Source organism: Bactrocera oleae, chromosome 5 (genome assembly GCF_042242935.1).
Source record: "Bactrocera oleae isolate idBacOlea1 chromosome 5, idBacOlea1, whole genome shotgun sequence".
Lineage (NCBI taxonomy): Eukaryota > Metazoa > Arthropoda > Insecta > Diptera > Tephritidae > Bactrocera > Bactrocera oleae.
The window spans coordinates 47,119,761-47,145,234 of NC_091539.1; the positions used below are offsets into that span (position 1 = coordinate 47,119,761).

The 25,474-nt window shown below is 33.5% G+C and overlaps 1 protein-coding gene and 1 long non-coding RNA gene across 4 annotated transcripts in view; one reads left to right on the forward strand and one right to left on the reverse strand.

The window, feature by feature from the left end:
* The window catches only part of LOC118681431 (uncharacterized), a 175,657-nt gene that overhangs the window by 136,891 nt on the left and 13,292 nt on the right, over positions 1 to 25,474 (reverse strand). Inside the window, exon 2 of the long non-coding RNA XR_011396319.1 lies at positions 3,360 to 3,476. This is a non-coding gene — a long non-coding RNA (uncharacterized lncRNA). The remainder of the gene's footprint in view (positions 1 to 3,359; positions 3,477 to 25,474) is intronic.
* LOC106616003 (frequenin-1) overlaps positions 1 to 25,474 on the forward strand; it is a 74,567-nt gene that overhangs the window by 10,015 nt on the left and 39,078 nt on the right. For all 3 annotated transcript variants that reach the window (XM_014232446.3, XM_070109401.1, XM_036365872.2), the window contains exon 3: positions 7,961 to 8,391. In XM_014232446.3, coding sequence (XP_014087921.1) covers positions 8,328 to 8,391 — 64 coding nt within the window. In that variant the 5' untranslated portion in view covers positions 7,961 to 8,327. The remainder of the gene's footprint in view (positions 1 to 7,960; positions 8,392 to 25,474) is intronic.

The following is a 25,474-nucleotide window of genomic DNA, read 5'->3' on the forward strand; positions in this document are numbered from 1 at the left end:
TTTAAGAAGGCACGACCCGATATAATACCGATATTTCCGCAATGCAAAGAGGTTCATTTATGGTACTTCAGGAAATAGTTTCGAAAACAGAAAAAAAGAGAAAACATTAATTTCGACTGCATCCAAGCTACTATATACCCTTCACAGGTACATTTCCTTTAGCAAATATCCTAAACTATTGTAGAGCATTCAATTTCCTACAAAATCTATGAAACAAGATATTTTTTCAAGTTGTTGGAAGTGAGATATGAATGTTTCTAACTGATAATAAAAAACAAAATAAAAGACCGTTAGGAGGAGGACCTTCTTGTTACACTTAAGAGCTCATACTTGGAAAGTCTTGCTTAGAGGTGTCTATAAACCAATTTTTCAGAGTACGAAGCTAAACATTCGTTTTTATTTTATCCACCCTAATAAATATACATATATATATACTTGATAAGATTTCCGTTGTTTCTTTCTGGGTATTAGAGACTTCATGGCAAACTCATATATGCCCACTTTATATACAAAAACAAAATTAAAAGAAGTAATTTTTTGTAGGGAAAATTGCATGGATTCAGCAAGAAAGCGATGAAAATGCAATGCTAGTTGAAGTGAAAAAATATATTAAAAGAAAATTGTTTGAAAGTTGAGAAAAGTTGCAGTCAAAAAGTTTCGGTACGAAGGTAAGCCGAAAGCGAAGGGCATCAGAGCGATAAAAGAGAAGTAAATAAGCTTGGCAAGTGGCTTTGATAGAAGCAGCTGATTGACGACAGAACTCAAAGGTAGTAGCAAAAGGAAGCATGGAGAATTAATAGCCATTTGTATGGAGGAAAAAGGCAAGCTAACGTAAAACTATGCCGAAATGCATGCTGATATATATTTTAAATCTTGTACATGCGATGAGCGCAGACAAAAAAATGTCCGACAACTTGACTATTAAGACTGCAGCAGCCAGCTGTGACTCAGAGTCAGCGTATGCAAAGCGAGTTAAGCAGCCAAAGGAAGCTGTAACTATAGTAAATGCATTTACATATATACAACTAATGCTTATATTTCTATGTAGGTATATATATGCAGGATATATGTGTATGCAAATGTGTAAAAATGCAGCAAAGGTGTGCACGCACCCGTTTGAGGCAAGTCGCATGAAAATGTAAACATGCTTTCCAAAGGATTACGCTTAACTACGCATCACTGGAGAAATATACGAGTACAGTTAACATAATGCGATGTGTGGACAGCTGTACAAAGGTAGGCAAATGCAACGTGTAGTTCAATTGCGTTGAAACATAAATAGAGATGAACTCACGGCCTGCCGCAATTTGCTGTAAATTTAATGCAAGCTTTTGTGTGTTGCCTCACAAGCGAATTATATACATATACTTGTACATATATACATACTCATGTTGTTGGTTACCGCTTTGTAACCTGTGATAATGAGCAGCTTTGTTTATTTACTCCAATTTACCAGCGCTCACACATTTACTCTGCTTAACAAGCACACAGTCACGCCACATTTTATATAGACGCACTTGCTGCAATGCCAACATTTAGTAGGTCAGTATTTGTGCGGCATTCAAGCGCTTAACGCTGTAGGCGTTGCTCAAAAATTTGTTTAACACACAGCGCGGTGGCAAGAAATGCAAATGCAACGAAAAAAGTGGGTTAAAATTCAAAAGCGAAAATGTGTTGCAATGAATTTTAAATAATCAAAGTCAAATAAGGCGACTATTGCAGAGTAGGCGTGGTGTTTAATAAACACTAGTAAATATAGCTATATATAGCACAAATTTGCTTCAGGCATGGCGTGCGAAAAGTTTCCCGCTTTTGATTTTTACGTATTTCGCAAGAAGAAGAAGAAGACTAGCTTAATAATGACTGCATTCTAACAGCCGCTGTGTTTTACAAAAATGCGGGTTGCGTATACGCCATGTACTCCTAGCGAATTTTTCATCGAAGCAGACGATATTCAGTGAAAAATTGCGGATGTTTGCAAAAGCCTAGCGCAATATATCTACAGCCCACATATATTTGTCGCATGACACTGAATATGCAAACATTTACATAGTCAGTCATAGCTTTTCTGTATGTGAACGCCATTGGGTCAGTGCCATGGGCGACTGACTGACATTGAGAATTTGAGATTGTTTTACGCACATTCGAGAGAAATGATGATTTATTTATTCGAAATGATAGTTACAGCACCAAGGTGGCTATATTTTTTCTATATTTAAAATTAAAATCGTTTTTCTTTAATACTATTTGATGAAATATATAAAGATTACTACTACTACTTAAAATAATGTAGGCTTTTTCTATGGAGTAAATGTGTGAAATGAGAGCCTAAATACTGCAACAACGCCATGGGTTATTTACTATAAATCTAAATTAATTTTAGTAGGTTTCAAGACAAGCAGACAAAATTGGCCCTATATTCTCTAGCGAATATTGTATTTAATTTAAAAGAGGAGTCATGATTTTAAAAATGATCCTACTTGTAGTCAAACTTCCTGTTACTTCTTTACGGTTTTTTACTAATTTTAATGCAATATTTTTAAAGCGAAGCTGCGAATTTGCTGTTGAACAGATTTCATTCAGTCAAATTAAACTTGAGGGACACACCTATTGTAAAAGCCCGAAAACACAGGCGTTTTTTAGTAATTTAAAAAAAACTGTAATGTACAGCCTTATGAACCATCATTATTATAACCCTATCATAAAAATTTTGGGTACAACACTGCCTACACAAACACTTGCATCAACCAATTTGTAAGCGGCATGCGAATTTTTTCGCCGTTACAACCGTGTAAAAGCGTTGCACATTGGCACTGTAATTCGGCAGTGCTTTGCAGTCAGTTTATTTACATGCAAATAAATTTCTGGGTCAAATATACGAACACATTGCAATATATACATATGTGATTTAAAAATGCATACACATATATGAAAGCGAATGTATGTATATACACAAATTGGTTTGTGTGTTGCAAGTACATATTCAACAATGTGTAATTGCATGTAGCAGCATCTTTGGCACATATAAATCTCACTGCCACTGAACTGCGACACTAAAATAATGCTTTCGTAAGTATATACGTGAACTCAACACATACATATGTACTCATATGTAAGTTGCATGCCTGCAAGCTTTCAAGTTTATATGCACTTTGCATATCTGAATCCGCATACCGCGCAGGTAGTCGCGTGTCATTAAATCATGTTGACTCACGCTCATGGACCGACGTTGTATTAAAGTGTTTGCAAGATTGGCGCTGTGCGGAAACTATCACTTACTAGTTTACATTCACTCTAACGTATATATATATATATATATATATATATATACACATATGCAGATATGGGTATAAACTTACCAGTAATGCGTGAAGGTGTGTATTTCATGAATTCAAATAGAAATATTCCACGGTAGCACTTGAGTACTCTCTAGTGTGCTAAGTGCAATAAAATCGCTTTGTGTTTCGTGTTGTTATCTGGAAAAGAAATTAGTGTAAGATAATTAATATTTTTTGTTTACAAAAACAATAGCGATAAAATTTACTAAGGTCTAGTAAAAGAAAAACTTTATTCTTGCATTAAATTTTAAGTTTTATTGAGCAAAGTTGGTATGATCCGACTTAAGGGGTTACATGGGTTTCGTCGATCCTCCTATTTTCAATAATTTTTTTTTCATATAAAAACTGAAATATTTTATTCAAACTTTTCATTATTTCGAAGATACATATTTGATAAAGATTTTGGAATATTTTCAAAGTAAAATATTCAAAACTCGATCTTTGCGACGTAATTTCCGGCAGTCTCTTGGAAAAAAGTGCTACCGCGTTGACAGCAGAACTTTAGACAGGTTTATCAAAAGTAAAAAGAAAAAAATACGTGTTTGAACTAAGGTATTGGGATGAGAAAAAACAAATAAAGTGAAAGTGTTATTTTTGACAGACGTTTAAAAAAAAAAGGCAAATTTTGGTGAAAATTTATCGACGTTTTTTTGTTTTTAATAATTATATTAGAAAGAAGATAATCATAAAGGATATCTTGAAGACCTGTGTAAAATTTCATTAAGATCGGTTGAGTAGTTTGCGAGAAATCTTGACAACCGACTTTGAAAACACAGTTTCAAGAAAAACGCGTTTAAAGTTTTCAGTGACTATATAGCTGACCTCGAGCGCGCAACTTTTTAAAGTTGTATCTCCAAAACTATTACTGGGATTAACTTGAGAATTTAGGGAAATATTTTAGAGATGTTATAAAATAAAAAGACAATAAATTGTATTTTGTTTTTAGAAGCCGTGAAATCCATGTAACCTTAGGAGGTTACAAGGCAAATATGCAGCGTTTTGTTGGATACTTGTTGACACTTTTAAGGTAATGTTTAGGATGCTACTCTCGTAGAAACCCTAGGTCAAACTTGGGTGGTAAGATTCAAGTTGGTTATCATCGTAATCTTCTAAGGGAGGCCTCAGAAACTTGGAGGGACTCGGTGATATGTTGATGGTTCCACTGTAAAAGGCGGTGTCTAAGGTTTGTTGCGTCCATAGTCTGTTCGGCAAAGTTTTCTTTGTCGTATTGCCTATGTAATCAAGAAAAGACTTGTTGATTCTTCTAGGAGGTGGCTTCACTTCAAGCAGGCGACTGCAAAGCTGGTTTATGTGAAAATATCCCAGCCGAAACTGCTTGAAGAGCCTGGGGGCCTCCCTATGTAAGTGCTCTATAGGAAATATCAAGATGCATACTGTAATTGTACGGAGTTCAGTATTTTGACACGTCTGAACTTTCTCCGTCTGCGATTTAGTAAATCCAGGTGACCATATCAGTGCAGTATAGTTTATGACCGACCGGCCGATTGCCTTGTATGTTGTCAACAACGTTTTTTTGTCCTTTCCCCAGGTCCTGCCGGCTAGCGACTTGAGAATTATGTTGTGGCTATGTATTTTGGCAATAATCGCGATCGTATGCATAGTGAATGTGTGAATTAAGATCCAGTCTTCGGTACTGCTTCTTTCAATTTGTGAATATAGTCGGTGTGGATTTAATGGGAGAGAGTGTTAGGCTTCTTGGAAAGAAAAAGCATGAAAAATTGGAGATCTAGCTATTTAATTTCGAACACATGCCGTCGAATCCATTGCCTGACGTCAATAGTGTACAATCAGCAGCGTATGACAATTCTCTCTGCTTGTTGATGAAGTTTCGAAATATATAAGTTTAACTATAGCGGGGAGAGAACACCACTCACGACAACAGGAATTGACAAGGATTTTATCCGGCCTAGGGCTGTTATTTCGGCGATCTAACCGTGTTTGGATCGGTAAGTTTCAGGTTTTTTAATGCAGAAACTCTTATCTCTTTTGGAAAAAAACTATGACAATCTTTTCTCGAGGCGACTTTTTCACCAGAAAAATCATTTATCATTGGCAGGAATAGTAATAATGCTTGATGACCGGTCTAGATTATAAGGTGGATGAATGAGAACCTTCCAAAGAAGCTACCGCTCCGGTTCTTGCAAGCATATAGATTTGTGCGGCCTGTCCATACATCGAGCTTCCTTTAGTATACAACCTTATTTCAAAGATTTCCAAGGGGTTTTTGTGCAATGTTTAGTCCCTGGGTAATAGTGCTCATATGATGGTCGATCTCGAAGATTTCCATTATATTGTCGAAATCGAAATTGCGTTTGATTGGCAGCTACAGTATCAGGGCAATAAACTTTGTTAACATTTTAGCCGCCTGGCTTTCGCTTTCGCCTTTATCGCAAAAAAAATGTAAAATTTGGCGTCTTTACTCTTAGCTCATGCTCATTTTGGAGGCGTGCTAAAACATAACTGAGTCAAGAAATTACAAAATTGTCTGAGCATTTCTCCAAGTACGAAATCTTTTATTTTCAATGCGATATAGCGTAAATCGATTGCACTAACGGTTTTTCTCCCGCAATGGCACTATTTGCTATCTATCTCTTCTGAGCACCACAAACAATTTAGAAATATAACAATCATACTCACAGAGAAAATACCACACTTAACCTTTTCAAGCTGAGGTGTTACCTTAACCTCGACATTGACTATGCGCCTAAATGCGCGCTTTAAGAAATTCTATTTGACGCCGTAGATTGTCTCTTGTTCCGCCACTTGTGTCCGCAACACAATGACAGACCTTGCGCGCTCACGCTCGTCTAAGCGGCGATGACGGCGTTCACAATGACAGCGTGAACGTCGAGCATTTGGCCCTCTCCCAGGAGCCCTCGAAAGCATCTTAAATGCCGAGCACTTTGGCTGTTGCCATTGGCAACTAACAAAAACGTAAACAAGTAGACGAAAATAAAATGGTGAAATAAAATGTAGAATCATTGGCGACGACGAAAGGAAGTAAGAAGACAATGGAAAAGAATCTGAAGTGCAGCTGTTGGCAACACAAACGACAACAACACCCACACATATGCACCCACACACACACACATACGCATTTGGCACAGTTTGTCACATGAATGCGAAAACAAACATATGTGAGTGCAACGGAGCAGCGCAACGAGCAGTTTAACGTATTTGTGTGTGCGTACGTGTGCTGAATGGAGGATAATGCGTTTTTAAATATGTTTTTAGGTAACGGCTGCTGTGTTTGTTCATCTATATGTGCGGCAGTTGCATTAGCCAAATTGAAGTGCATCGACAAACTGTTTACAGTTAAAGCGTATGGAAACAAGTAGAAGAAGTCAAAGTACTGGAAGCACTAATAGCGAAATGAAGATAGAGATTGCGTGAAATCAATTTGATTGTGAATGTAACAACGGCGAAGGCGAAGGTGACGACAGTAACAACAACAAAGTGATAATGATTAAAACGAGATTTCGAAGTTGCTCTTAGAATCATGTGTGCATGGTCTGGTGAGATTTTTACGGGATTTTTCTTAACAAATATAAAAATGTAGGTGCACATGCAGGGAAAGTCACTATATTGAAATTAGTTTATTCTTTAATTGAATAAATAATATCTTATACAAAAGGGCTAAATCTTACTCTTGAATCTTTTAGCTTTTAACATGGGTTACAATCTAATAATATGCATTTAAACCTGTACTTCATCACTTTGTCTTTGCTCTGCTTTTGAGTTCAGAAATTCCTTGTAAGGAACATGATGAGGCTTTTAGTCATCTTATACAAATTTTATCAGATTAATCTATTTAAAGCTAAAACCGGCTTTTGATTTTGGGCTATTGAAGCCAGACTCGAAATCACCATCGGCATGGTATTATATTCGACCTTGTTAATGTACTCGGGCTAATAATTCATGAGAAATAAAACACAACCTTTTTTATTGCCAGTGAAAAAAAATGAAAAATTGGTTGTATGATCGACGGTTCCAACAGCGAAATCTACGTATTCTCCGACGGATCAAAGGGGAACATAGGCTCTCAATAAGTAACTCGGTTAATACCATCTAGTTACCCATTCATATGGGGATAGGAGGAAATGAAAAGTTAACGAGTTCGCCCGCTCGGGGGCAATTTTCCTAAGCAGCCAATGGACCAGACCATTCAGCTCCTGCAAGGGTTGTTTGAAGCAATGCTCCAACTTAAGATACATTGGGCAGAGTTCAGAGTTCAGAAAATTCACTGAGTCGCTGGATATGGCCCTTGCACCTCCCTTTTCAACTAAGCAACCAACCAATCTAATTAAAAAAAAAATTAAAATTAGTACGATTACCAGAAATACTTTTACTTTAATATTAAGGTGACTAATTTTTAGACGAAAATGAGCTGCTACAAATCCTGTTTCAGCTTTTTACGACTAGATTTATATTACTTTCTAAGCACATAAACCCAGGCTTACATACGTCCATTACATTATTTAAAAATTATTTATATACACATATGGCTCATTCAAATATACATTTACAAACTACCTTACTAAATTATCAGCTTGAACTAAATAAATATTAAACTTAATTCCATATTTTTTTATTTCTTTCAGATCTTCAGGCAACGCAGCAGTTAAAATGTCAAAACAATTATGACAAACGCTACATAAAAACTATACAACCTACAACTTCCCCTAGTCTATATATTCCCTAATTGAATATTTCAAAATAAAATACTCGATCCCAAGAAACATCGAAAGTTTTTAAAAAGAATAACACCAAATAATAAAGAGAAAAAAAAAACAAATAGAAAAAGAAAAATTATTTGAAGAAAATAATAATTTTTGAAAAATAAAAAATAAATATAGCTGCTATCTAGTTTCCAAAAATTCTAGTCTAAAAGAAATAGAAATCCACACACTTCAAAAAGTCGAAAAATTTGTGTTGTGAATACAAAGCGTTAACTGTAGCGTCGCCGCCATGGGTAAAAAGAGTTCCAAATTGAAGCAAGACACCATCGATCGTCTGACGACTGACACATATTGTAAGTATTAACAAAATTATTTACAACAGTACAAAATACCTTCAATATTTGTTGAAAAATTCATTTATTGAACAAAAATTAATAGATTTATCTATAAAAAGGTTATATAGGCTGTATATAAATAACCTTTTCCCCTTTCACATTTCAATTGTATGAGGTTGACTATGAGCCACTGCAATGGCAGGTAGCCTTGATTTAACCACCACTTAATGCAAATGTCAAATGTCTCCCCTGTCAGTGTTAATTATAGCTGATTTAATTGTAATTTACCAGCAGGTGGACATAACGGCTGTGTAATTAAATAAATGTGCAGCAGAAGCTGAACTTTTTGCTTTGTTGCTTTGAGTTTGTGTTTGTATTTGTGTATGTGTGGGCGGTTTTTTGTTTCACTTACCGAAATGATAAATATTTTTGCAATTGCAAGATAACATTTGGTTTATTTAAAGTGAATTCATGTGATCAAATTATGTAATTATTGCGCCATAAAAACCTGTTATCAAATTGTATGAAAAAAATAAATTGAAATATATATAAATAAATTGAAAATAACTTTTGGAAGTGAAAAGTATTTATAAACAGTATTACAAATAGTGCTTTAGATTGCAATTTAATTGCTGGCAGCTGGATAAATATGTCAATAAAATATTTAAATAATATGCGTTTTGTTTTGTATTATTTTACTGATTAAAGACTCTATTCAAATATAAAGACTAAATAAAAGTAAGTTACAGAAAAACTGTTCTATAAGGAAATCATGTATCATATAATTTTCGCCGCTTAGAATAAGATCAGTATTGAAGTCCTGTCTGAAAAAGTTAGTGAAAGTGCAACTCGTTACTAAACTAATGTTTCACGGCCAGCAGGAATGATTATTTGCTTATTTACATGAGTACTACAATTTGATAATCGATAAGAAAATCGATAACACAATTTTATCGATAAATTATCGATTACAAAATTAATCTTTGATTATAAAATGAGATTAAAGAGAAAATGAGTAGGTAATTAAGAACTCCAAGCATTTTCTGACGCTTTAAAATTGTTTAATTCATAAAAATTCTATTATAGCTTGTTTTTTCAAATACATGAATATACATTTGTATATCGATGTAAGTTTTTGTCAAAATAAGGGGAAAAGCGTAGAAAATAACTTAAATATACGTCTGAAATATTAAAGTGATACCATTTTTTTTAAGTTTATCGATTTTTTTAAATTTTATCGATAAACACGAATTCCGCTATAAGCCGTTTGCAATAAAAATAATGTCCGTTTACTATAAAAAGCACGCAAACCCACCCACATTGTGAAAAACAGGAAAAAATATGTTTATTACAAAACTCTATAATAATGTTTATATCGTTTAAATGTTGCAATGTCGATAAGTGTTTAAAATATACTCTTGAAAGCCTTGCGCTTACAAGTAGCGTATAGTAAAAAATATTGAATGTCTCATTTCGGCTAAAACTGATTAAATTATATAATTTTCGAAAATATTTTATGTAATAGCAATAGTCGATTTCAAATAAAATAAAGATATCGACTAATTTTCTCGAATATAAAGTTAATTTTTTTATATTTCTTAAAGCTTTGTCAGAAACAGTAGATCGGTCTTAAAAGAATCTTAATGTCAAAAATTAAATCGAGAATAAGTTTTCGATTAGGAAGGAAGATTTTTGAAATAAGAGTTAAATTTTTAATAAGATAAAAACAAATTTTGATATGAAAGTAATATATAAAGTTTTTGGAATTAAAATTTATTTAAATTCTAATCGCTGAAAATTCATTTTGAATTCATAGGTATATCCTTTTAAAAACATTGATATTTGAAGTTAGCAGCATAAACTTTGAAATTATTTTGAAAATGGTTGTTCTAATAATGCATTTAAAATTATTATTTTGAAGCATCTTATGATATGCTCGTTTCAGATTTTTATCCTTAAAGTTTGGCATTCCAAAAAATCATATAAAATACTCATTATGACTTTTACAATTTAAATTTCATATTATAATATATTATATACAAAAACATCTCATAAATAACCAATTTACTTTTAGTCCACAACCAACCGTACATTGAAATGCAATTAATGTCCTAGGGGATTTTTCGTACGCGCCATTAAGCCTTGCTGCAGGCTGCAAAATGGTAGCACATTTCCGCAATCAATGGTGTGTGAAAAAATTAGTGCAATATAATTTATCAACGTGAAACGGCGAATCGATAAAATTCGCTTGCGCCTAAAAGTATGTCACAACTATTCGGACAATGCTTAAATATGTGTGTATGTATGTATTTCGTAGAAGCTCCCAAAATACGGACGCGCCGCCACAGCATTTTTCCCCTTCACTTACAAGTGCCATGTAGTTTGAAAATAATTTTCAATGCCTAGTCAAAATGCCCTTGAACGCGGCGGCGGCGATGTTCAAAAATTGTTGATTTTCCTTTTCAATGTCATGCAAATATGCATGTAAGTGCGCAGTCATAAGTGCTTATGCAAATGCACAATGTCGGCCCAAGTGCATCATAGTGGCATGCACACATTGGCACGTGGCAACGCGTTGTGCGCGTGTGTGCGTATGTGTATTTGGCCACTCATAATCGGCAAGTTCACTAAGAGGGCACGTTTCTTTGTTAGTTTGAATTACTTACTATATTCAAAAAATATGCTCGATATTATATGTAAGAAACTGCTTAAGTATGTGTTGCAACTAACTAAATTTTATATGCGAACGTCTATACGTATGTACGAGTATGTGTATACTTATGTGTAAGTTGAAGAAGTACTTGCGAACAATTAAAAGGGCACTACATGGCGTATACGTGACATTGATTTTTGCGGCTAGCGAAATTTGTTGAAAATTAAGAAAAAACATAAAATAGCATATTGGGTTATAGACAGCCATTAGTTGAGCACTGAGTGCAGGAAATAAAATTTGAAATGTTAATGTAACCGTTTTTGACTTACGCTGGTTTTATATACTAATCGCTGGTAGTGTATATTATATATGTTTTTGCTTTGTGGAGGTCACAAAATTTTATTTCTCCGGGAAATTCTTTGTTTGATGCAGTTTTTTGTTTGTTGGTTATAAATGAACAATACAAAGCGAAGGTTGGAGATTGTGAATGCTGTCAGATTGCTTCTTATGGATTAGAAAAAGTCAGGTTGCTTAAGTTAGAAGCAAAGCTATCTTCGAAAGGTATGAAAGCGGTTTAAAATGGTAATTATTTATGCTATGACGTCAACTAATACCAGAATTAAAAAAAAAATATTAAATTAAAGAAAAATGTTTATTTCAGTTGCACCGAAGCAAGAAAGCCCTTTACAGATACAAAAGATTATTTACAAGAATTTGCTGTATATGCTATAGTGACTCGATCTAAAGAATTTCTTCGGTGATTGCATTAATGCTTTAGGCAATAACCAATGCCAAATTTCGGAAAAAAACATTGTCAAATTACAAAGTTCTCCGAACAAGGACTTAAGTTTAGTCAGTGAGTTGGTATGGCAGCTATGTGCTTGTTGTCCAATATCGGCCGTTCGTGGTAAATTAATTTGTATACCCTGTTCAGGATAAATTAAGTAACAGTTATAGTTGAGTCGAATATTAACTTTTAACATTAACATTTATAACTAAGAGTTCGTCTACCCTTTTACCCTTTAAATATTCTTTTGAGGCTACAATTAATTTGAATCAATTTAAGTATACACTCTAATAAGCTTAATTAAGGTTAGCCATATGGTAGGAGTAACTTTACCCTCATATGCATAACTTTGTAATCTTTATATAACCTACACAAAGTTTATTTTGTGGAAGTTTTTAATACAATTATTTAATTTTAAACACTTTGCTCGCGTGTTTGAATAATTCAAGTAATTTTAATGGCTCCGTGGAATAGCTGAGTGTTCAAACTAATTGCACATTTTGTGCAGGCTTCGTGTTGCTCACATAACTAATGCCTAACTGTTTTAAATCGTTTGAGTGGCATTGCGTGAGTGTGTACATTAGTGAATAATAAGTGTTATGACATGCAAGTGCTAGGAAGCGCATACATATCGTCCTTTAAAATGTAAAATAGCGTAACATCACTTTTCATTAGTTCACAGGAGAAGATAAAAACGTTATAAAAGAGAAACTAAACATATTGAAACAAAATTTGCATTTTGACTATAACTTGCATATATAATAGCTGAAGTTTAAAATTTATACAATCTTGGTAATATGAAGTAGTGTATCGTAATCAATAAAAACGGAATTTCGGATTTTTGATGATACGTTGATTTGCATTTTAAGTGACGGTATAAACAAGTGACGTGTCATTTCGATACTTATAGAGCGGCTGCAGTGATATGGAATACCTAATGTGTGTTTTTGTTATTTCTGAGGCAACTATATAGTGCGTTTCCAAGCTTATCATATATTATGGTAATAATTTAGCAAAATTTTTAGAATAAAGAAAATGAAGAACGTAAAGAAATACTTGAATAGATGTAAAAAAATATTCTAGATAATTGCACAAATCTAATTAAAATAATATAGGCGGATATTTGCGATATCCAACCAATAAAACTTACGAACACCGAAAGTGTGACAACTTCATTTTTAAAAAATAAATTTTCGTGATTTCGACCTTGCATTTGTGAGTTGATTTAAATAAACTAAATTAGCGTCTAAACTATGTCCTTGTTTTAGATGTAAATTTTTAGAATATGAAACAAAATATCTTTGTTATATAAATAATAAGGATAAAACTCATTTCGACCTTGCAAATACTTTGCTAGTTGAGTCAATTAGGCTATTTGAGCTATTAAACAAAAAAGTTTTGGAAGATTTTTAATAAATAATAGGCTTATAAAAGGCTTTTAGGAAATATATATAACATGTTATAATTAAAAATTTTTATTTAGCTTTCTTGTACAAAATATGCTCGTTAAACTAACGGTAACTTTTATAAAGCGGTAGAAATTGAATGCTAATGAACTACAAGTACACTCGAATCAGCATAATGTTATTCATTTTCATAGTTGTAGCAGAGTGACCGGCAAAAGTTAGAATCGTAAAGAAAATATCTTATTGAAACTTACTCTACTCTAAGTTTAGTTGTTGCCTTGGATAAACTTTAAATTTAACACTGGAAGTCGTGCTAAACCCTTTCGTAATTTGATAAAGAAAACCCGTTTTAAGCACTCTACATTTTTATTGATTGTAATATTAAGTCTAACTTCTATTAATTATGCTGTGATAAAAGCGTGATAATTTTTGATACTCAAGTATCTTAATTAAATACATTTTCTATCAGCTCCTTCTTAATTATTTTCACTATTATTAGAAAGTTTTGTATTTTGGGTGAGTAAATGACCAGTATTCAATTTATTTATAGATATACTAATTTTAACAAGAAAAGGGTTAGGTTGTAATTTGCTAGCACAAGCTTTTTCGATGCATTAAAGGGTCTTTTATCTTCGTGGTTTGATAAAAGCAAATTTTTTAAAAATTTCAAATATAGACATAACTCGAAACATGCCCTATATACGATTTGTTGAAAGCATGTTCTTTATAAGATATCGAGTTCTAAATCCGGATTATTCACATCGCTCCGACAACTTTAAACGTTTTTTTTCCAAAAATAGTGCTTTTTTAGTTTTGGTATCATGTTGACAAAAGTATAGATATTTAAAAGTTGTAAATGGTTACTGATTCACAAAAAATACAAGTTTTTCTGGAATTTTTAGTTTTTACATTCTTTTTAAACATGAAAAACATAACCAAAAATGCATATATCTTAAATCGCTGCCATTTTTTTAAAATATTTAAAAAAGCTTGTGTCATAATTGGGTTTATAAACATTACGTAAGTTGGTATTTGGTTTCAAGGTATATTAATGAAGATAAAATCAATTGCCAGGAAGTCGACTACCTCCGTGGCAGTGATGCCTTCAAGGCATTTAAGAATTAATTAAAAAAAAAAAAAAAAAAATTGTTATGTGTAATCTGTTTTTGCAATCAATCGTATAAAATAGGCTAGAAATTTGAGCGTGAATGTGGGCGACCCCTTAAATCTAGACTCCCTATTCGCAACAGACCATTTTAACTAGAGATACATATGCGATTTTTTACATAGATGATGAATTCGAAAGCGAAGTATTTAATATGGCGCGAGAAAAGTTGAGACCTTATAACTTCTTACTCTACTCTCCTAGACAGATCGACGCTTAGCAAGCTTAGTGAACTTGAACTTCTCTCCATAAATTAATGGTAATGAAAAAATATGGGGAATGTTAATCAATACCTACCCTGCATATGAACTGGATTCTAATTCAGTTTTTTAACTTCTCTTATGAGTATTACATAACTTTTCAAGACGAATATGGATGTAGTTCAATATACATTTATCATAAACGTTAGCTTTTCCATACCGCATGAGATTATGCGATTTTTTCAATGCCGACACATAATCGTGTAGTTGTCATCAGTTTGGCAAAATCATAACTGTTTGATATGATACATTGAGGATTGTAGTTTTGCGCAGTTTTGAGCGGATTATTAAAAGAAGCTTAAGTTAAGTCGCATTAAGAGAAACTTTATGTTTATATGTATCTCCATTAACATATAGCCACAGTGTAAGCGCTGCTGAGCTCCAGCTCGCATGAAGCCTTAACGAAGCTAAGTTCTACTGCTATGCATATATAGAATATATTTTAACTGTGATTTTGGCCATCTGAAAACCTAAAATGTGCACACATTTCACCATCGTGTATTATACATATAAAGAAACATGCATTGCCAATATAATCGCACACAAAACATATATACTTATTCGATAAATTGCCAGTTTCATCGAATGCAACGGGTTTCTTTGTGAAGACACAAAATAAATTGGAAAATGTCTTAAAAGTGAACAAGCGGACAAATCCTGTTATATGCTGACATTCGCACACTTATACAACGATATTACTGCTGCACCGTCTTTTTGTCATTATTTTTTGTCTAAAGTGCTGACATGCACCATTACCATCATATAAAACTGGCGTGTAGATGCATGCACATGCAACTTTTCTTAAATTTTATTTCAAAGATAAATATAATTGTGTGTCATTTACTAGTGCACCATTGCATAATGCATTTGTACATGCATGAGTATGTGTGAGCATTTTGAGTGACAGCAGCTGCAGTAGCGATAATAAACAATTATTTTAAAATAGAAGCAGTGAAAATATTTGCATAAGTCGTGACAGTTATTTAATATTATTTTTGACTGTTGCAGATGCGAAGATAAAAAAATTATATTTTTATGTATAAAACAAATATTTTTGCATAAATCGAGTTATATGTATTTTGATATTTTAATCTGCGGATCAAATTTTTTTCCGGCAGTAACTACAGTGCTTGAAAATCTTCGTGTAGACATGAGAGAAATAGCGGAGGATCTAACGATCTCCTTTGTATCGACTTAACACATTTTGATTAACGATTTGGGTATAAAGCGTGTCAATGCTAGACTTTTACCAAAAAGTCTGAATTTTTTGCAATCAACGACATCAAGTAGTGGCCACAAAAAAGATGTTTCACAACGTAGCTGAGGAACCTACGCTCATAAAACTCATGATGCCTGCAGGAGAGATGTGTGTTTATAAATATGAAGCTGAAACTTTTCAACAACTTAGAGTATGGCGTCCCAAAAATGGGCAGTAAACAAGAAAACCGAATTTCGCTGAAGCCACTGAACGGCATCCCAACTGAGGCTTATAATAAGTGTATGGAAAATTTAACGATGGCAACTTTGTAGTGACTCAGGAGCCTAGTTTGGAGGCGATAGTAAACATTTTTATTAAGATACATGAAAATACATTTTTTTTGGCAGTCCGGGTCAGTTTTGATCAGATTATATTTGGAGGGCTCTTTATATATGTTCCCAAAATTTGAAGAATAACTGTACCTCTTTTTAAAATTTTGCGGAGGTATTCTTAACTTCCAATATGTTTCTTAAAAAAAAATTTTTAGCGGCTTTGCCAATACAAGCTAGAATAAGACGGTTACGTAAAACGTAAAGCGGTGTTTATCTCAGTAGAAAGAGAGCGCACTAGAAAAGGAGCACAGAGAGCAAGAACACAACGAGAAAGAGGAAAAGGTCTTTTAAAAGGAGAGTGGTAGTTCGGATGGATAATTAGTAGGCGAGTGTTTTATCTGGAGCTCTTCATCAACTCTATCTTCTAGATGCGAGATCACTGCATTGTCTTTGAAACGGAGGTGACTTCCATCAAAGTGCTTCAGAGTTTAGTTTGTTTAGAGGTGGCAGTCTTCACTTCGAAAGCAGGGCAGCAACACTGGTAATGAAGTCACCGATATTGCGCTCAAGATGAATTAAATAGTTTCTAGCCTCTTTATACGGCCTAATATTGGACAAATGTAGAGTTCCATTGAGGTCCTGGCTCTCAGCAAAGCTTATTTTTTTCTACTGCTGAGGCTTCTGCCGAGCATTGGTTCCGTGCTATAAGACCAAACTGTGCCGGTTACCAATTGAAAAGTTGCTCGTATATAAGTGAGGTAGAGTCATATATTTATTAGAAAGAGGGATTTTTATAAACGAAAACGTACATATATTTAATAGTCTTTCAACTCGTACAACCTAATAATATTTCAAAAACGTTTTTGTTTTGAACAAATGCGCTGAAGGGAGGAGTAAAGAGAGACAAAATAACCGGTTTTTCACGGAAAGAGTGACGTCTTCTAGCTCTAATAGTTCTAAAGTGATTATCGACATCGAAAAATCGGAGCAATGACTTTCGCTGAACGGGCTTTCAACTATATTCATCGAATGTTGAAAAGTTTATATTTGTATATACCTATTTTCACATAAACACATATATATATATTTATTTTAATATATTTTATGTATAATATATGTAAAAATTCTATCTAAAAATTAAAAGTTGATCTTGCAAATGGCTTTGGGAGATATGAGCGTATTTGGAAGAATTTTTACTTAGTGTAAAATTTACGTAGTTTAAACGCATTTTTCTCGAATCGTTGAGAAAAGTTTCTCTAAAAGGGCTGGATTGATTAATTACACGGTCTTCTTAGATATATAAGTCAGCTAATGTTCGAAGCAATAAGTGTTTATTTTCAGAAAAACCATGTTTTTTCTGACTTGCAAGTGGATATATCCCCTAAAGTGGTTTAATAATTTTATATTGTGAGTTTTGAGTAAAAATTAATACAAAGAAAACGTTTATCCGCCTAGCATATATAGAAGTTATCAAGAATATTTTACTTTTAAAACCTCTTTAACCGTTTAGTAGTATTATTGTCCATTTACAATTTCCGTTTTCTCTCACTACTACCATGGCGTATACGTAATATATTAGCTGTATTACCGCATCAACCACGCCAATACTTAACACATTTCTGCAAGTGCTTTAAATTATTATAGTCTCAATTACTCTTCAACTACCACGAGACTTAACTGCTTTCTAACGGTATTTTGTGGTTTTGTTGCCACAATGTAGTAACACAGCTATGCGCAAGCTTCTGCACGCATAAATATCCATATGCATAAATCTCCCAACCACACAATGCCAGCAGCAAATGCCTTGGGGTGTAATGGTTGTCTTGGGATTTAGATTTAACAAGAAAGAACGAAACATATGGAAATTTGAAAAAATATGCAGCAATGAGAAGTTGGAAGGTTATTGTTATGCTTTGTGTATTCTCTTGCCGAATATAATATGTTTTTACAACATTTATTAAAGAGTTGCCTGCAGGTCGGCAGAGAAAATGAAAGCCAAGCATTTGTAAACATGAAATGTTTATTTTTATGTGAGAAATTGGTAAAGTTAAATTTGTGTAAGCAGCAAAAGAGCTATTTTTATTAATAAAGCATTGCGTTAAGTGCCGAAAGCAAAAAATGATTTTTCTGTGCACAGCATAAAAAAGAGTTATACTTATATATATATATATATATATATATTTGAAAAGTGGTAAGTGGTAAACATTTTTAAATTTGTAGAAAAATGATATGTGTAGAGAAGACCACATATATCTATTTTAAATAAAATTAAAAGGTGCAAACTTCGATCGAACAAATCGTTTAAAATTTGTAAGCGATTTTTATATATTTATGGTAGAATAGTTTATAGATTAGCTGATTCAATCTGAATAATTTTTTACTGTTTGGTGTAATACTTGGAAGGTTTAAAATAAGCCAGACGAGAACATTGCTACCTAATTTCAAAGTTTAGGTAGAAAATAATATTTTTATGTGGTTGTCAAACTAAATAGATTAACAAAGTTAAACATATTTTGACGAGGGTTGCCACTGAATTCAAAAATAAATAAAAATCCGAATTTGAGGAAAAACTTATTATTAAATTGATTATACTATAATAATGGTCTCAAACTAGTAAGGTTTATTAAGACTGGCGTTTGAAAAACTTGTGAAAAGGATTATCGTCTGCTAAAAATTGAACAAATAGATATATATGCTTTAGAGAAATCATTTTAATAGCAGGAGAGTTTTACATAGCGCATTTTAGTTATCACACGGTAGGCAAATCATTTGTAGATCATAGCAACATATTGAAAAAAAGTCATTTTAAGGCGTACACATAATTCTTGTTGAATATTTTGTTAAACCTGGTAAGTTTTTTTCAGTTGTGAACTCAACTGTTATTGTGGACTGTAGTGCCAAAAAATGAACTCATTTTTCCCTCAGAAATTAAAACTAACAACTTCGTATGTATATAAATGTTTACGCAGTGTTTGATTACTAGAAAAGAAGATCTCGTCTTTGAAAAAAATTTCTTCAAAAAACCGATTTTTTACACAGAAAAACAGAAAAACTGTATACGGTTGCCTTTTAAATTTCGGCGTTAGAGAAAAAAAAACATATGTTAATCATCGAAAATCGAATTGTTGTATTTCAAAACATTCTCTATTAAGATCTACCCAATTTCGCATGCGTTTGAACCAATTACCAAAGCAATTTTGTCACTCTGATTGAGGTGGCATCAACCGCCTCTTCAGTTGTCAAAAAACGTTGACCTTTTAGTTTATTTTTCACGTACGTGAAAAAAGTCATTATGTGCAAAGTCAGGATTATATGATGGATGAATCATCAAATCGATGTTTTGAGTACTCAAAAATGCAGCTGTTTCAGTCGATGTGTGAGAGCACGTATTGTCGTGGTAAAGAGTGATCTGTCTTCGGCGTTTGGTTTTCCTAATTTCTTGAAAGACAGCCTTGCAAACAAATGATTGTGTACCACTCAAAATTTACTGTTCTACCTTGTAGTGGTGGTATAGTTGCGACCAGTCCAGTTTTTGTTTCAAAAAATAGGCAACCATTTGCTTGTTAGTCTTCGTGCGCGAACAACTTTTGTTGGATTGAGCTCATTTGGAAACACCCATACATTCGACTGCTGGTCACTGTCGGGCTAATACGCGTAAATACACGATTCATCACCTGTCACGATGTCAAAGACGTGAAAAGGAGTGAGGGAATAGCTTGCGTATATATATATGGACGGACAGAGGTTAATGGACTCAGCTCGTCACGGTGATCATTCTTCTTCTACGTTTCCTTCTAGATATTAATTTTGCCACTAAAAGGATAAATTTAATTGCGCACTCTTGTCACATATGCAATTGCTACAGCTCTTATAAATTTAGTGTAAATTTAAATTGCATTGCTATCTATGAAAACAATCCAAAGTCACAAAAAGCGGTAATATAATCATCGCACACTCCCCATTCATGCGCTTACGTAATATAATCAGAACGTGACCAAACAGTTTTAATTCAACTTTACCGCATCGTTAGCATTTACACAAATAGAAATATGTATTATTAGCGTATATCTGTTATATACACGAGTATATTATAGCAGTAGCTATTATACACAATGACTTGTATTCGGCAACTTGCATGTTGCACGTAAATTTCACTATACTGATATAAATATACAAATCTATATACATATGTATATATGTACATATATATATATATAGATATACATATATGTAAGTGTATATAAAGCACACCGCCCACGTATTTTTGAGCAAACACTTCCATTTTACGACAGATTTATTTAATTAACTGTTTTGAATAGCACTAAGCACTAATTACTTGTGACTTTTGAGTTTATTACCTTTAGACATGCATACGGATACGAGTGGTGGCGAAACTGTGCGAGAATACTTAGTATATATGAAGTGAAATTTAAAATTTCTATTTGCAAATAAATAAAAGAAAAGACATGCAGACAAATGAAAAGTTGAAGGGAATGCTACCTACTGCGTGTGACATTTCCAATGAAATGTTGTTACCCAAGGGCCCTAGAGAGTTGTGGCTTGCAAATAAGAAGAGGTAACATACACCTGTAAATTATTAATTAATTCCAAGAAGTTTGTATCCTTAATAATAAATCATAAAATGTAGATGTTAGGGGAGTTGAGTCGATTTAGCCATGTTGGTGTGTGTGACTGTCGATCTGTTCATATATACGCGAACTAGTCCCACAGTTTTTGAGATATCGATCTGAAATTCTGCACACGTCTTATTCTCCCCAAGACAATGCTCACTGGTTGGAACCGCCACTATCAGACCACGATAGCTAAGAGCTGCCATATAAACTGAATGATCGGAATCAAGTGCTTGTATGGTAATTTATGTCATTTGACGAGGTATCTTCACAAACTCTGACACGGATTGTTGTCTAACGAAATAATGCAACATTCGCAGAAATTGTTTAGAATGCAACAGTATAAGTTATAGTCAGCTGTCATATAGCTGTTTTACAAATTGATCGAACGAACTCAAGCCCTTGTTTGGAATACTCTTTTATTTAGCAAGATATTTTCACGAAATTCGGCACAGATTATTTATCAAGGCATCATTTTCTCTTTTGCGGTGTATGCTATGTAAGCAATAATTTATTGCAATAAAAATTAGAAAAACCACCATATTCTTATATATTTCCCACATAATGAACAAGACCAAAGCGATTCTGGCATTTCTAAACTTCAGTTAAGGGGAATTTCAGCAAAGTTTCACACCAGATATTATAGCTGATAGAAAAATCATAGAAATGCCGATCCCGAAACATGATATTTCGAAGTGGGTTTTTACTTCGCAGATCTTTAGGGGGATAATTTATTATGTAAATTGTATAATAATGACAACCACTTAATTTTTAATAAAATTTCATGAATGTGTGAAACTTAAATAAATCTTTACGTTTAGCAAAGACGCATACCTTCACAAAGCGTATTAAATACATTCCATTATTTTTTTTTGTCGTAGATAGAATGATCCCATTAATGTCAATTATACACCGTTTTATTTATAAGCAAGTTGTTTTTTTAAAATGATTTCGTAATGCCATTCTCATGGAACCCTCGTCCTTTTAGATAAAGAAATGGTGCAGTGGAGTTTCACCAGCTTCTATTGAGGCGAATTTTGCAGCAGCAAAATCATTCGCCATAGGCAGGAACAAGTGATTCTTTCCCGGTTCAGATTATTAAGTGGCTGCATTAGAACCGCCCAACTAAGCTGCCAGAGCTTCTGGCGAACCTTTATCGATGTGTTTCCTTTGAAGGAAATGGCTTCTGGGCGATTTTTTCTTTTTGCCGGTTTCATTGTTGTCGGTAAAGGATAGAAGTTTGGTTATAGGAGAGTAGCTTATAGTAGATGATTCCCTGTCAAGCCCTTCCAACTCCTAGCAAAACCTTCCTCACCGTTAATTCTTACCACGATTCGACGAATTTCGTTTTTTCTGGTGTCTGTCTTTGAGACACTTATTTAATGTGTTGTACATATTATTAAAGTCATCAATTGAAAAAAAATGTTAATTCGTTTTACTAGGTCTCATATAATTATTTAGAGCTTTGTAATTATCATGCACTTAAGTGGGTAGTGTGAAAAATAATGAACCTTCCTACAGGTGCGTGTTAATTAAGGCAGTCGTTCTAAAATCTACTTAATATATACATTTTGTACACAAGGCTTTTATAAGTAGCAGTATTCTAAATATCTTATACAAATAATCTCGAGCAATTCATTCGACTATACGTGGTAACCCTTGTCAAATATAAATTTGTCTTAATTTGTCAGTTACGAAAGCATTCATTTGCAAACAAAACATGTGCCAAACGGAGAGCAAAGTAGCAATTAAAAATAAACCGTTCTCCAAACTTAGTACACATTTCTATAGAATTTATGATGTATATATAAATATTTTTTTGTATGTATAAATAGACATGTAAGATAACATGTGTAGAGTATTTCACTTAGGCAATATTTTAGGCAAGTAAAAACCTTTCACATGTATAAAACTGAATTATAGAAAAAGAAAGATAACTACATATATAGTATTTAGGTATACAACATAAGCCACATTTCATGTAAAAAATTCTAACTCGAGCAGTGTTTATATGGTAGATACATATTTTGTATGCTAAAATTGTATACCTAACCTTTTTAAACCATTATTCAATAAAGACTTTGTTATTTATGTGCTATCAGTGAAACGTGCCGGTTTTCTCAAACCCTTTCATTTCAATCCATTTACCGTCTACGGAATCAATTAGCCATGTCAATCTGGTTTCTGACTGCTAAGAAACCCCACAAATGGCAAATGAATGTGTTTCTATACTTCAACTCATGAGTTAAATAACCTTCACGGTTTGTGGATTAGAAGTGTATGAATATGGATTTGGTGTAGTCGGGCGGCCAGCAGACACACCTGAAACTGAAACTAATTGCAAGGATCATTATTTGTTAAACCTTTCAACCATTTTGTGCTAACAACTCAAGATTTATAGTGTGGTTAGATATTCGTATTTGATTTGATGTTAGGTGTCACAGCTGCGTACGAAACTGGGCATTTTGGGAAAAGGGCGATGAAAGGCATGCAATTTAATGGGTAGATGCTATTTTTAAATTACCAACTATAGGTTCGCCACAGCTCTTTTATTTCTGAGGTTTGTGAGCATTATTCGGCATGACTAGCGCATGCAGTGAGGTGGAATTTTAAGAGAAAACGATTGCTATGGTGAAACAGAAGGAAGATCTCAAGTTTTAGACCCGATCCAAACTTTTTCGGAGGAATTAAGTTCTGGAGTTTGATGTTATAAAATATTCGCATCGAGCTCAAATCCTTTGTAGAGACCGTGGGCACCTCTAATCACTTTTCATCGGCGAGTGTCTGCAGTTTTCAAATATTGATGCGGTAAACGTTGGCATACCGAATATGAGAATTTTATATAAGAGGCTATAGTAAAATAAGTTAGCCAAACGAAGTGACGAAAGCGGATGGAAGAAGGAAATATGGTTCACTACTTAAAAAGAAGTTGAATTACCTTCAGAAGAAACGTTCGAAATATTTCCGAATACATTTCAAAAACTTCTAACTATTCTGATTCGGAGTCAAAGGTTTTAATGTGGAGTTTCCACATTATTGTAAAAGAAAAAAATAATAAAGAAGCGATTTCAAATGATTGGTATTTAAAATATAAATAATGGAAATATTTGAAACAGGGTTGCCACCTTATTGAAATCTCTTAATATTTCGATAGGTCACACCTTTAAAAATAACATACAAAATTTTAAATCAATTTCTGGCATAATTTTTGAGTTGAAGCCTTCGTAACTGTACACGTTGAGGTTAATCAGCGCTATCAGTTTATTTTTTAGCGCGTTTTTCTCGAAACTACATTTTTCGAATTGGTTTCTATATAATCTGCCAGTTTTTAAATGTAATCAAAAATCGAATTTTTACAAGCCAAAATCGACCAAAATTTTTGGTAAATTAATGATTAATGTTTTTCCTAAAATATTTTACTATGTATTCTTAAAACACGTATATACAAGTATGTATATATGCTTGTAATTTTTAAACAAGTGATACAGTAATGTACCCCTTGACTAACCTCAATTTTGAATGATAGCTTACTCCTTGTAAAGTCAAAATTATTCACCGAAATATGTAGAAATATGTAAATTTTGTTGCTTAAGTTGCTCTGCTTCTGATTGCCTACAATTGAGTTTCATGTGTAATTAAACTCACCACTTGCAGGACGAATTCGAGTGTTGAAAATTCTTGCAGGAAGTTCACGAACACGAATAATTGCAACTGGACGTTGCAGATTCCAACGTGTATGAAAGCTTGCATATATAAGTGCATATATGTATGGATGTGTGTGAGTGCAGACAAATTGCAAATGTGTGGCAACCGCAATAAAGCAATGATATTAATTTCAGTTTGATGCCCAAAAATTCAACTTGGCTCATTTGGATTTAAGCCAAAATTGAAATGCGTAAAGCCGCAAATGCACAATAGACGCCAGTGTAGTCTGGCCAGCGGTGCATGAAGAGTGGAGTATGAAGAATGAAAATTGAAAAGGGAATTTCGTCATGTCAATTCTAAAGAAAAATGCAAAGTACTAATGTAACTCGAGATACTATAAAAATGCATATTATGCGCAAGTAGAAAGGATATTAAATTTTACAGATACATACATACATAAATATATATATATATATACATATACATGTATATACATATATGTATTATTTATGGGTGTGCTTCGCAAGTGAGTAAAGTAATCTTCAAAATATGTGCATGTATTAGTGTACGATTTCCATTTATATGGGTGTGAGTGTGCGTGTGAGCCACGCGTGTAAAGCATTGGCAGTGCCAAAAAGCATGAGCACAAAAAGCCGTATGGAAAAAATTATTTGCAAGTAAAAGTAGACAGCAAAATTCAGTGTGCTTGTAAGTGTGTATGTGTATGCGTGGCTTGCGTGTATGAGCGCGAGTGAAAAACCACAGCTTTGCCACAATTTTGCGGTTTTGGGCGCACACTTTTGTAAGCAGCGCCGGCATAAACACACATACACACGTATTTCTGTACACAATGACACATAGGCTAATACAAAAAGAAGGCTAAAGTAAAATCAAGAGTTTGAAAGCAAAAGGTTGCAAAAAAATTGTGAAAAAAGTGTGTGCTTGCAGCTGTGTCGGAACTTTCTTGAGTTTCGAGTGCCAAATGGAATTATTGATTTGACGCACACACGCAGAAATGCGTTGA